Source organism: Scardinius erythrophthalmus (genome assembly GCF_964197995.2).
Source record: "Scardinius erythrophthalmus genome assembly, chromosome: 16".
Lineage (NCBI taxonomy): Eukaryota > Metazoa > Chordata > Actinopteri > Cypriniformes > Leuciscidae > Scardinius > Scardinius erythrophthalmus.
In genome coordinates, this window is record NC_138236.1 from 23,452,184 (window position 1) to 23,466,671 (window position 14,488).

Genomic DNA, 14,488 nt, shown 5'->3' on the forward strand with positions numbered 1-14,488 from the left:
GCTCACACAATGCATTATTTATTTTCTTTAAAAATACAAAGATACCTCTAAACATCAATATTTCCTTATTAAAAAAGGACACACATAAGTGATAGATACATAACGTGGATGTTATTAATATGAAAAGCCTCTCAGCACGGAAACCATCAAGTCTCACCCAGAACTCAGCACTAACATACAGAAATGACCCTAAAATACATACATGGTATAGAAGACCAGCAAAGCACAAACCTGAGCGTTTCTCTCACATAAAACACAAAACATAACTTTGCTTTTAGGTTGCATTGTTGATTAAAGTGCAAACCCAGCATATATATTTCCGAATATACAAGCCCATTTAGTGGTTTTATTTACAGTATAACATTGCCTTTGACAAACAACAGTATAAAAACTGAATACTTCGGTGTTGATCATTGTCCGAATGACAGAAGCACTGAAATATAAATACAAAAGCACGATTGAATCGCATGCATGATGCTTTCTCTAGCACTGTGATACCCATTCCACATGACAGGAAAACTGTCATGAAATTCACGAGGGCGCAGAAATGTTCACGAAATGTCCGTGTTCTTTGATACCAACCACAGCTGAAACCAAAACCACCCAAAACACTGACAATGAAAATGTTCAGCATGAATGTGTCTCGGAGAAAACAGAGTTTGTTTTGACAGTACAATGAGGATCTCATTAAGCTTAAACTGCCCATGAATCCTGGAGGAAACATCTGTCTCGAGCAGAAAATGTTCTGAGGTGGCGGAACATCTCAGGCTTTTGAAACAAAATTCATAAGTGAAACGCTATGTTTAATAAAACCCCTTATTATTTCCAATCCTGCTCTTCAAAGTCTTAGTGCACGCTGCAAGGCATTCGCCTTCGAAAATGAGTCGGCTGATGCTCTTCCTCTATTATTTTAGAGCCTTTTTCACTTTCACGAAGGCGTAAGGAACATGTTCAAGTATTCAGACGACTGACACTCCTTGAGAGGTGGCGGCGAGGGCGGTGATGATGTCCGGCCGCTCGATGCGTGCCAGAGCGGAGCAGAGCAGGCCCAACGTGGACCCTTCCTGTTGGGCCCAATCAGTTAAGAGGGTGTGGATGGGGTCCTGGCCTCGTCCAAAGACGTCCACACGGTCCTGTTCGTAACCGAGCGTGGCGGCCAGCTGCCTCCAGCTCCGACTGCCCCCCTCTGCGAGAAGCCCCTCTACCTCCTCCTGCCTGTGGGGAGGCAGGTTCACATAAAGCCGCGTGTCCTGTTTGCTGTCCCGTTTGCTGCCTGCCGAGAGTATGAGAAAGCGATCAGATAATTACTAATCAGCCATTTAGCAGACACTTTTAGTAAAAGCAACTTACAGTAGCAACTTACTAAGGCCCTGTTTACACCTGGTATTAAGATGTGTTTTGGTTGATCGGATGACTTACTGACCTAACGCGCAAACTTTATGGGAAGCACGCTAGCCGGATGGGATTTAAACTTTGTTGGCCGGAGACCCAAGTTGTGTTTGAAGACGAAAAATGCACCAAGCACAATGTTCTCTCACCATTCCTGATTTCTAACATGCACTCAGTGTTCGGTGTAGTCTTGCGGCTATCAGAGCAGAAACGAAAGCTGCTGCTGCTCTCCGTGTGTTTTTCAGCCGTCTCCGTGCGCACTCATATGTAAATTGCGCAAACTTATTTTGTCCACTAGATCGAAAGATCTGAAAAAAACATTAATTTACCTACATAGATCCAAATGCGTCGACCAAAACGCATCTTAATACCAGCTGTAAACAGGGCCTAAGAGTGACAATCCGTCCAAGTACATGCAAAAACAAACATTTAACACAACCAGTGTAGTCGAATTGTCCAACAAATTGCTCTTTTGAAACGATTCTTTCTCACAACCATTGTAGTCTGATGATTCCCAAAAAGAAATGAGTCTTAAAAGTTGGTTCTTTTAATAAAGAAATGATTAAATAGAACAAATGACTAAGCAAGTTATTTTAATGAACAGTTAAAATAAATGAATGAATATTACAAATGACTCTTATGAGCAATTTATTTTAATGAACAGTTCAAAAAGATGAATGAATAGTACAATGAGCTGGTTGTTTTAGTGAACAGTAAAAAGAGACGACTAATTAGTACAAGTTATTCTTATTGGACGTTCAAAACAACAAATGGATAGAACGAATGACTCTTATGAGCCAGTTCTTTAAATAAATAGTTTTGAGTTTGCGGTCTTGATTTATAGAATCAAGTCAAATCAGGAAATCTGAATGGATTCTCAGCCCTTGACAATGTATCTGTGTTTAAGCGGTTCTCTTATACCTTTGCTGGGTTGGCTTTCCTGAAGGCTTTGACAGTCCAGGAACACACCACTGTCGCTGTGTAATTTCTCTCCTTCCCCGGCATTATTCAACTCGCCAACCCGTGCTTTCACCAGAGCCTGCTTCTGCTGACATGACTTCCAGCTGAACACACACCCCAATTCACACACTTATTATATACAGTAAAAACCAACAAGAATAATATTTCACTCAGCAGACACATTATGGTATTCTGTCTTACATATACAAGTAGAATTAATTTTTGAGTAAATCATCTCGTAAGGCATAGTTTTTCTTCTTGAAACCGCTGTATGACCTCACCATTTGTAGGCAACGTAGAGCAGGAGGCCGAGCACCACTGCAGCCAGTACAGACACGTAGATCAGGATGTTGTTGTTGTTGCCCCCTTGATCCTGTGGTGTGAGTCGAGGGGTTCCGGACCCTGGTGCTGGGCTGCTCCTGTTCTCGGTTTCATCACTCAGAGTCGGCCATCGGGGGAATTCCCGCGGTACATCAGAACCAGATGGCCGGGACAGGATGCTGAGGTCTTTCACTGGAAAAAGAGATTTAACGGAATAAGTCATTTTGAACTGCCTTTATATATTCAAACAAGATATTGAAAAACTGGGAACTTTAATATATATATATATATATATATATATATATATATATATATATATATATATATATATATATATATATATATATATATATATATATATATATATACTACTGTTCAAAAAAGAAAAAAAGCCAATTAACACTTTTACACTAAAAGGATGCATTAATTTTTATTTTATTTTATATAGTAGAGACATTTATAATCTTACGAAATATTTCCATTTCAAATAAATGCTGTTATTATGAACTTATAAAAACTGTTTCACGGTTTCCAAAAAAATATTAAGCAGCACAACTGTTTTCAACATTAATAATAATAAGAAATGTTTCTTGAGCCGCTAATCAGCATATTATAATGATTTCTGAAGGATAATGTGACACTGAAGACTGAAGTAATGATGTTAAAAAATATAATCTAATCAAATATATATATATATATATATATATATATATATATATATACATACATACATACATACATATATATATATATATACATACATACATATATATATACATACATACATATACACATACAGACATACATATCACACACATATACATAAACTAAATAGATATAATCTGAAAAATGAATGCATATATACTCCTCTGGTAGTTGAACTAAATGAGTAGTTGTGCGGTCTTCATAAATCAAGTGAAACTCATTAGACTCACAATAGTTATACGTTTGAAGCACACTCAAGTACACCCTAGCCTAGAGCATTCAAACACCTAGAATGCAGAAAAATGCAGATGCTCATTTTAGCCTACATATGAAACCCACATCTGACACACATCTGCTGTGAGTGATTAACACATCATCAGTGTGCACAGGCACAGCTGACAGACTAAATACCAGATCGAAATGTTGGAAAGTGTGGAATGGTCAGGACAGGAGGATTCATGCCTCCCGCCCTCCATCCTGAAATAGATTGTACAGGCGAGGCCACCCCACACACACTATCACACAGATGCATGCATTCTTTTGTCCACTCACTCTCTCTCTCTCTCACTCACACACACACACACACACACACACACACACACACACACACATACACCCCACAGGCTGCCTGTGCGGATCAAACACTCGGTGTGGCTGCCCTGACCTCGGCAGGTCAAGTGATCTAACTGGTCACTCCACCCTGCAGAGAACAGAGGGCAACGTGGGATGCGACCCACTAGCCAGCTGGTTAACCTCCAAACCGATTTAACTCACCTCAGGCCACAGTTTAACACGCAATCCAATGAGGACATGCCGCTTCTTAAATGACAGTTTATATTAAAAAAAAGCTAAACAATTTAATATTTGATCAAACAAAATATATGTGACGTGTTTATCTTCTTAATCTGATCATGACTGGATTGTTGCTAAGCTCATTGAAGAATGAGCAGAACATCTGAAGTCAAAGTGAGAGCTGCATTTTCTCAAAAGCTTCTCTCTGACTGAACACAGGTGTCTGCCACATGTTAACAATCTAACCACACACACTCTCACACACATGCATAAATGTTTTTATATATAGCTTGGCACAAACTTCATCCAAGACACACATGCATATCGGGTTACGCTCACACAGTCAGTGTTTGGGATTGACAATCATATTTACTAACAGGTGCGTCAAATCAATGACAAATAAAAGGTCCAAGATCCAGGAAAAGGAAACTTCTTTTAAAAATCTAGTTTAAACAGCACATGTCAAGTTCTTAGAAATGTACTCATGCTTTATATCCATGTTGGTTTCACATGGTTTTAAAAAAATATTTATTCCATTTTTGACAAAAAAATTAAATAAATGTAATGAGTACAAAGTTATATTTTTCCTTATACCGTGAATACGTGGGAGTGCACACATTAATCCATTATTTTTTTTTTTTTTTTTTTTTTACAATATTATTATTTTTTTCAAACTAATCTGTATATTTGACAAATATCGTTAATTCTTTATTAATAAATATCATTGTTATTAGGCGTTAATATACCATTTAGTAATACATACATACATACACATACATACATACATACATACATACATATATATATATCATATTGTAATACATGTATTATATATATAATAAAATCTAAACTAACCGTGTCACATTATAAAAAGGTAAAATAATCTAAATTTTTTGCTAATATGATATTGTCTGTATATATATATATATATATATATATATATATATATATATATATATATATATATATATATATATATATATATATTCATAGAGACGGCCCCTACAGACAATATCATATTAGCAATTTTTTTTTATTATTTTACCTTTTTATAACATGACAAGGTTAGTTTAGATTTTATTATATATACTGTATATATATATATATATATATAGAAAAAAGTTTTTTTATATATATATATTTATAATATTTGAATACAAATTTTACAGTTTTTTCCCTAAGAAATAATCAAATCTAAACGGAAAATTACTTAGGGTTATTTTTTCATCCTTTTAATAAGGCTTTTGTCTTCATTATGATATCAGGACGGTTGAATCACACTATAGTGCTGCACGATTAAAAAAAAAAAAGTCAAATTGGAAATTTTCTGCAATTGCAATAATTTTTTTTATTAAATAAAAAAAAAGCTCCAGGTTTGCTGTGCTTGTTTGTAGGGCTGCACAACTTGGCCAAACATGTTATGATCATATAGAAATATGACAGTAAAATAGTTTATTAATAAAAATTGTTTAAATAAAAATATTAAACAAAACAAGAAATGTTACTATTGTAATATTTCATTGTAAAATAAAAAATAGAGTAATAAAGACACAGAGTGCACATATTTATTTAATTAAATCCCATCCTTTACGATTTAATAATCACAATACATACACCCAAGATCATTTACATATATGCGCACTAGAATTTAATGAACAAAACACTCACCCATACAGACGGTGTCAGAATCTCGCTGGCAGGATCTGATCTCCACCTCTTCGTCACTACATTGCGAACAGGGCATGCAGGGTTTCCTGTCGCTCCTCTCCTTTGAGTAAGTCCCTGGTTTACACCGCTCACATATGGTATTTCCCAGCGGACCACATTCCCGAGCCACTCCACTTCCATGTCCACACATGCTGCAGGCCGCGCACAGCGAGCTTGTGCTGTTACCATCCCGCCACAGGAAGAAACCCTCACCGCAGTCACACTGGGTCTCCTGAGTGGGCGTGCAGCGGGCCAGTTCACGAATGCCGGAAGGACAGCGGGCACACAACAGACAGGCTGAAAGATTCTCAGAGTCTGAGAACGACACACCTGGGAGAGATTTAAAGGGATTTTTATCAAGAATATGAATGTAAACATTTGCAAAAAACAACAATACTCACATTTAGGCATTTATTCAAAGTTAGTTTTAAAAAACACTCACCATCTTTACACGGCTTACACTTGGTGTCTTCCTGGCCGCAGTTGGTTGCCAAGCCAGAGCCCGCAGGACACATGCTGCAACATTCGCCTGTTTTTGTGAACTGCTCACTGATACAGGCCTGGCCAAAAGCCACCTGCAAAACACACAAGCACAAATTCAAATTAGTGATAATAATTAAATGGAATTTGTAGCATTATTTTGCTCTCAGTGACATAAAAGACAACCCTAGGACACAGAATGACAGTGTCATCACAGTGTCTCTCTTCTGAGGAGGTCACCAGAGCAGAAACGAGAAGATATACTGATCTTCAGCCAGACAATTATGTTCAAAGAATGTGCGGAATAAATACAAACTGTAAAAACAATATAAATGGTGATTATAAAGATTATAGGTAAAGAAGATTATAAATTTCTAAACAATAGAAGCCTGGTGGAGTATATATTCATTAAGAGACTGACACGGGCATATGTGAAAGGGACGCTATGTTTTCTAACACACACACTTCCCTGTGATTTTTCATTATAGATATTAGAACAGTAATATTAAGTAATAATAATATTTCACAATATTACTAATTTTCTGTATTTTTGATCAAATAAATACAGAATTGGTGAGCATTAGAGACTTTCAAAAACCTCAAAAACATAAAAAAAAAAAGAATGGTAAGAGGGATGCCCTATAAAAATTATACAAAATTCAGTTTCCTAATATGGTGTTTAATTCTCACCAAACATAGTGAGCTGACGGGGAACTAAATATATCCAAAAAGGAGGTCTAGGCATTTAAATTGCACAGGGTTTCCTGTGAGAGCCAGAAGTGAGTTTAAGATTAGTTCACTTATTTCCTGATAATTTACTCGCCCCCACGCCATCCAAGATGTTCATGTCTGTCTTTCTTCAGTCGAAAATAAATTAAGGTTTTTGAGGAAAACGTTCAAGGATTTTTCTCCATATAGTGGACTTCAACGGTTATCAACGACTGACCGTTTGGCTAGATAAGACCCTTATTCCTCGCCTGGGATCGTGTAGTAGAGCCCTTTAAAGCTGCATTGAAACTGCAATTTGGACCTTCAACCAATTGATAACCGTTAAAGTCCACTATATGGAGAAAAATCCTGGAATGTTTTCCTCAAAAACCTTAATTTCTTTTCAACTAAAGAAAGAAAGACATGAACATGTTGGATAATGTGGGGTGAGTAAATTATCAGGAAATTTTAATTCTTGAGTGAACTAATCCTTTAAGGAATCTGAGTGACTTGACCACTCCAAATTGAGGATAAATAGTGACTGAGTGTAACAACACCATTTCAAACAACTATAAAATATGTTATTAAGAATGAGGTGGGTAGAGCGTGACTAGGGGATGTTTAAAAAGACTCCTCGTTCATGGGAATGGAAAATGATGTGTATTTGCACCCAGTTCAAACAGAGGCATCAGCAGTGAGGACAGCGGTGCAGCTCGAGACCTCAGGGGAGGGTGTGATCTGTTTGGGTAAGAGAAAAGACTTTGATGTTCCCCGCAGACCTGCAGGTGTGATAGAGGAGGTCAGTTCTGTGGCATCTAAGACATGCATATGTTTAGGAAAATTACCCCTCACACACCCCCTCTGCTTCCCAACTGCCCCCTGGGGCTCTGACAAGAGCCAACAGATGCCTAACATATAAAGCTCCTCCAAAGAGGGAAAGCAAAAACCCACGCAGCCTCTCTGATGTCTCGCTCTTCTTCTCTCTGATCTCTGTTGGGACAAGAGAGCGTGTGTAAACCTGTTGAATGAGCGCACAAGCTCATAATCTCATTCAAACACTAATACACATTTGTACACAACAGCCCACAGGGCAACAACCTTCACTTTGTGAGTAAAAAGAGCACCTTTATTCTGCGTTTCAGCCACACTTGCCTATTGTTGAAACACCAGGATCTTTGCATTGTTTAAAAAGAAGTAAAGCTGAGTAGCGATTAACCAAATATACAATACATTGAAAGGGACTGAATTTAAATGTTTAAGAATGTGCCATGTAAAAAAATCCCATATTGTTGAACCACAAATTTTAATATTAAGGAAATGCCTCCTCGATGTCCATGGTAATATATCCAAATAAATAAAGTAAATAAAATATATATTCCGTTCAAAAGTTTGGGGTCAGTAAGATTTTTGTTTTTAAAGAAATGATTCCTTTTATTTAGCCATTTTGATCTTTCTATTCATGAAAGAATCCTGAATCACAGTTTCCACAAAAATTTTAAGCAGCACAACATTGATAATAATCAGAAATGTTTCTTGAGCAGCAAAAGAGCGTATAATGATGATTTCTGAAGGATCATGTGACACTGAAGACTGGAGCAATGATGCTAAAAAATTCTGCTTTGTCATCACAGGAATAAATGACATTTTAAGATACACTGTCATTCAAAAGTTTGGGATCGGTAAGATTTTTTATCTTTTTAAAAGAAGTCTCTTATGTTCACCAAGTCTGCCTTTATTTAATTAAAAATACAAAACTCACCCAGTAATATTGTGAAATATTATTACAAAATGTTTTCTATTTGAATATATTTTAAAATATACTTTAATCCTGATGCAAACCTGAATTTGTCAGCATCATCACTCCAGTCTTCAGTGTCACATGATCCTTCAGAAATCATTCTAATATGCGGATTTCCTGTGGATTATTATCAATGTTGAAAATAGTTATGTACATTTTTTTTCAGAATTCTTTGAAACTTTGCATCTCAGGAATAAACTACATTTTAAAATAGAAAACAGTTATTTTAAATTGTAATAATATTTAACAATATTCCTTTTTTTGGTATTTTTAATCAAATAAATGCAGCCTTAGTAAGCATAAGAGACTTTTTTTTAAAACGGTAAAAATCTTACCGATCCCAAACGTTTGAACAGTAGTGTATATTCAAATAAAAGAGTTATTTTAAATTGTAATGATATTTCACAATATTATAATATTAAAACAAAAAAGTCTTGGCAAGCATAAGAGACTGAATTATAGAAAAATCTTACAAACCCAACACTTAAACTTGAACAGTACCATAGTACCTGTCCAAAATTGTTTATGTTTTTAAAAGATGTCTCTTATGCTCACCAAGGCCACATTTATTTCTTCAAAAATACAGTAATGTTAAATGTTTCACAGGAATAAATGACTTTTAGAGAAACAGTTATTTTAATTTGTAATAATATTTCACAATATTATTGATGTTTTTACTGCATTTTTGATTAAACAAATGCAGCCTTGGTGAACATAAGAGACTTCTTTCAAAAACATATCTTTTTTTTAAAGTTTCCTAAGTAAACTCTTGACAGGTACGGTTTGAATTAAAACTAATTGGAAAAAGCTTTTGGGGGAAGGGGTCCTATAAATAAGTATACATTATTTCTTGGAAAGATGGAAAGAGACAGAGAGATTTCTGAGCAGTACTATTGGAATGTACAGTTTTCCTAATGTGGTGTTTAATACTAACCAAACAAAGTAAGCTGAGGGTAACTTAACATCCTCAATGACAATATCTCACCATATAATTTGTACCTAAGTCTAGCTAAATACAATGTACAAAGTGGGGACAAATGATATATCACCTACACCTATAAACATTTGGGCAGAGCAGGAATGTAGTGCTCTGAGGAGGGACGGGGGTGGGCATGAATACAGACACGTCAGTGCTGATTCCACATAATGCAGAGAGATAATGCATATGAATGAAGCGACTTCACACAAAACATCTTTGATTTACCCAAACATTTCGTTCGCTTCACTGAGAGATAATGTCAGTCTGGATGCCACACTTAATAATGTAGGTCAAACATGCCCCACACACTGAATGATAGGGACTTTCGTAAAGGGATAGTCCACCCAAAAATTTAAATTCAATCATCATTTAATAGTCCTTCCAAACCTGTATGACCTGCGGGACACAAAAAGATGATGTTTTAAAGAACTATTTTTGTCCATTCAATGAAAGTCAGTGGGGTCAAAGACAACATCGTACCCCATTAACTTTCATTGTATGGTCAAAAACCACAGAGACATTTTTCAAAATATCTTCTTCTTTATAGAACAAAGAAAGTCATACTGATTTGGAATGACATGAAGGTGAGGCAAGTAATATTTTTTTGGGTTGACTATGCCTTTAAGTCCAATGCTGTGTATGATATAATATAATATATAAGCACATCTGTGCTGCCATGAGCGAGTTTGGAAAGAGCAGTCTGAATTATGAGAACATGAAAGGAGCTATGAGCCCCTAAAGGCAACAGGGATTGACCCCTCACTCCTACCGGCCAAACATACAACCACAGACATCCACTGAGACTGACCGCTATCTTATCTCCTGCAGCCAACAGTAGCAGAAGATCTGTTTCACAACAGGCTAAACACGGCCTCGGGCCTGTACAACTTCAAGATCATTTACAAAAGTGTCAGTTTGCCGCCAAAGACTTCTCTATCAAAACGAGAGGGGAACAAGAGAGAGGGAAGAAAAAAAAAAGAGGTTGTGAGTTCAAGAGGAAACCGCAATTCTGGCCCCCACCGAAAGAAGTAAAGTGATGTGGCTAAATGGAAAGTCAAATTACTGAGCTGCGATTTATACACCCTCGCTCTCCACAGACCAAGAGAAAATTATGATAATTACAATGCTCCGGATATCCCGGGCCCCTGCAGTTCTTAAGCTGTGGTTGCCTATCAACCAACAGACATGGGGGGGGGGGGGGTCTGCTGCTATCCCTGGCTCCCCCAGAGACTGTTTGAACACACCAGGAGACATGGATCTGGATCAGGCAAGAAGCATTTAATGCATTAACTACCACTGACCTGAAAAGGGTGCAAAATCATCAAGCAAAAACGTTCATCGTTTGGGTTTTGCATACGTCTGTAACAGTCAGAACAAATGAATCAGGCGTTTTGTGATTAACGGTTTTAATTTAGAGTGAAAAAGCGGCTTTTTATTTTGGTGTTCGGATAAACGGGAATAAATCACAGGGCCATTTGTCTCTGCTTTGACATCTGCAGGGCGTATTTATTTGAGCATAATTTATCATTTGGAAAACTTTCCATTTGGATGGTAAATTTTCAACATTTTATACACACTGAGAACAACTGCAGGATATTGCACTAAGTGTGAAAGAAAAACATTAAAGTTATGCTATGCAGGTCCCGGGAGACACAGGGCGTTACTTTACTGTCTTTGCTTTTGTCACACGAAATACCCAGAATTTATTAAAAGATAATCATGGAAAAAAAAAAAAAAAAACATTCTGCATAATATAATCCTGCAATTCTCTGACAGACTAACATGCTAGTTCAGGGAGAACGGGGAGTGTTGGAATGCAGTTGAGTTGTAACACCACAAGAATTTAGCCAAGATTTCTTTCTTAACCTGCTGGTTTGATATAAGAAAGTAAAATTGGATGCCTGACTTGTTGTGAAAATGTTAATGAATGCTAAATAAAGTGTCACTTGAATCAGGTTCTCTTGTTTAATATGATATATAACATGAACTGTAACACTTTCCGATGTATTTCAATATACTGCACTGACATATAGTCAGTCAATATATGTTTTTAATTGCTGTTAGCTCCAATTAAAAAAATTGTTTCAATTAAAAAGTTTACAATGAAATGAAGGTGGGTGTTTAAGTAGTTTGAACAAGTAGCCTAAATTTGATTTGTTACAACTTAACCGAATAGAGGTTGTAACAACAGTCACTTTTTGTACTTTACTTTAATTGATACAGTTTAGGGATAAGTTGTGGATTTCTAAACTACTTTAATATGTATCTTAAAAACATGGGCATACTAGATCAAGTTTTAGATACATGGCACAAAAACATTGAGTTACAGACCTTATAGCAAACAGTGTTACAACCCTCCCCGGGCTCCCCTAATTAAAAGTAACGTAACTGGAAAGACACTACCGTCGGAAAATATGAGAAGTGAAAACTATTTACAGCCATGCACCAGAAATTAAATAAAAAACGAAACGACGTGTTACGAGTTTACAAGTCATAAATAGTGCAGAATAACTCACCTTTACGGCCAAAATAAACAAACAGAGTTGAAGTGCTGCCATCGCTCCCTTCATCATCTTCAGGACTTCCCCTCAGAGTTTGGGAAAATAATGCAACGAGTCTTTTGTGCTCAAAACACACTAATGTTCATAACGACAAAGTATAAACATAAGACATATAGAGCTGTTGAAAGTATCTGGTACTCTCTTCCATATATGAGGAGTCTTTTTTTCTTCGAGACTTCCACCGAACAGCACTGTAACAGTAAATACGGATAATCCTCGTAGGAAGCTTTAAAAGTTCACAACATCGTCTTTCTTCGGTCTCCACAGTCAAACCTGCGTGTCGATTCTTCACTCGACTGCTGCTGTGGTCGCGGTCAGCTGTTGACTAAATAGCTTTTGCTGAAGGGGGTGAACAATGAAGAACATAAAACCCCCATATACGCGCGCGCACAGAGCCTCAAACGCACGAGCTCTGTGATTGGACAGACTGGCGCGTGATGGAGAAAAGTTGATAGGTCAAACTCTTCAGGATGATATTCTTGTGGGAAAATAATTCTGTCTCATAGTGCTCATTTATTACATAGTCATATTGAATATAAAAATGTTGCACAAATATTTTGAAATGTTGTTTTAAATTGCATTTTTAAAAATGTGTTGATATTTTCTGTTCAAATGTGTATGTAGCCTATTATAATTGTTAACTTTGAGATTTTGAACGGACAAGGTGATTATCAAGGTGAATTACTGGACTACAAATACTGGCACAGATTAAACCCCATTTGGCTTAGGGTTCTGTTAAGACTTTGAGATAAAAAGAGACACAACAATTTTTTCAGGGTTTTAAGTAACGTCGTAAAACTCAGTATGGGGTCTCGAGACTTCAGAGAGCAACAAATGGAGACTTCCCTCGCATACAATGATCAGCGCTTCAAAGAATGACCGATAAGAAGCGGGGGGAAAGTAGCCTAAAGAAGAGATGGTGTTCAGTTAATTCTTCGCCTATGCGTTTCGCCTTTTCCTTTCGTTCCTGGTATCTTAATGACTGAACTCAATTGTGTGTAGGCTACTAGGGAACTAACGTCTAAAAGCCCTTTTTTGTGTTGAAGATGCCCTGTCAGTTTACAGAGAATATCATTCTTGTTTTCTCTATGCTGACAATTTGTTAAAAATAACGTCAGTTTTAAGATTTAGATGTTAACTATCAAATATAAAAATTACTTTGGAAGTTCCCATGAAAACAAAATTTACTGCAGGTAAAACTGTAATAGGCTAACTGGAATATTCTATAAATAGGTTAAATCCATTTGATATCTTTAATAAACATAACATAATTATCTGACACAATTACAATTATCATAGCTTTAGAAGTAGCTAGGTTTAAACATAAAAGGGTTATTTTGCCCAACAAAGCCCCCATTTTACAATTATACTTCTGGTGTCTTAAATAAAAGATTATCCCTTTGTCAGAATATTACATTAAGTACACAGGACCTACTGCTTCCAGTGAGATTCTGATGTGCATATGATGGGCTGCGTCTCAATCAGCTCCCTAGCTCCCTAGGTTGTGAATCAGTATATTGCGTACACGAATTCGGGCACTGGTAAGGACTCACTCACTACACATTGGGACAGTGAAGGCTCTATTTCCGGCGACGTCCTCAATGTACAACTTCACTACTGGTATTTATGAACAACAGCCGCACATAAATCTTGCTGACATTAATTGTTTATTTAAAAGTACATTATGATACTTTGTTACATGTCCCGATACAGCATTTCAGCCATAAATGTTAGCTACATTATATTCACTAGGCTACCTGTCTAGCGATGTATGTTTATGCCGAAATATAACGTTATATGTAGTTTTGGCTCACACGATTTATGTTTCACTCTTCATAATTTCCAGTAAGAGAACATGCGAGCATTGATGCTCCCTGGTTTTCATGGTGCATTGTGGGACTTTTTAGGGAGCGAAGGTTTCAGTGCACTGGAAGGATTTTGCAATTGAGACAGCTCTTAAAATGGCCGACTGTCTGATCAGTGCCCTGACTACTGAACTAGGGAGACGATTGAGACGCACCCATGGAAACTACTATCCCATGAGGCCACAGGAGTGAAGTCGTGAATGGCAGTGAAGCAAACCAACTG

The 14,488-nt window shown here is 36.7% G+C and overlaps 1 protein-coding gene across 1 annotated transcript; it reads right to left on the minus strand.

Moving 5' to 3' along the window:
* nradd (neurotrophin receptor associated death domain) lies at positions 1-12,748 on the minus strand. Its single transcript, XM_081388603.1, has 6 exons — positions 12,356-12,748; positions 6,317-6,449; positions 5,836-6,204; positions 2,631-2,862; positions 2,311-2,453; positions 1-1,273 (listed from the first exon to the last, which is right to left on the minus strand). Exons 1-6 carry the CDS (start codon positions 12,410-12,412, stop codon positions 960-962), a joined length of 1,248 nt encoding a protein of 415 aa, XP_081244729.1. The 5' UTR covers positions 12,413-12,748; the 3' UTR covers positions 1-959.
* Between the last annotated feature and the right edge of the window lie 1,740 nt (positions 12,749-14,488).

Bases quoted from the DNA above. Each gene is read 5' to 3' on its own strand.
- nradd (XM_081388603.1), bottom strand. From the start codon at position 12,412: ATGATGAAGGGAGCGATGGCAGCACTTCAACTCTGTTTGTTTATTTTG. The intron at 6,450-12,355 runs GTGAGTTATTCT...TGTGTTTTGCAG, and splicing joins TGTTTATTTTGGCCGTAAAG to GTGGCTTTTGGCCAGGCCTG. The intron at 2,863-5,835 runs GTGAGTGTTTTG...CTCTTTTTCCAG, and splicing joins TTCTGACACCGTCTGTATGG to TGAAAGACCTCAGCATCCTG.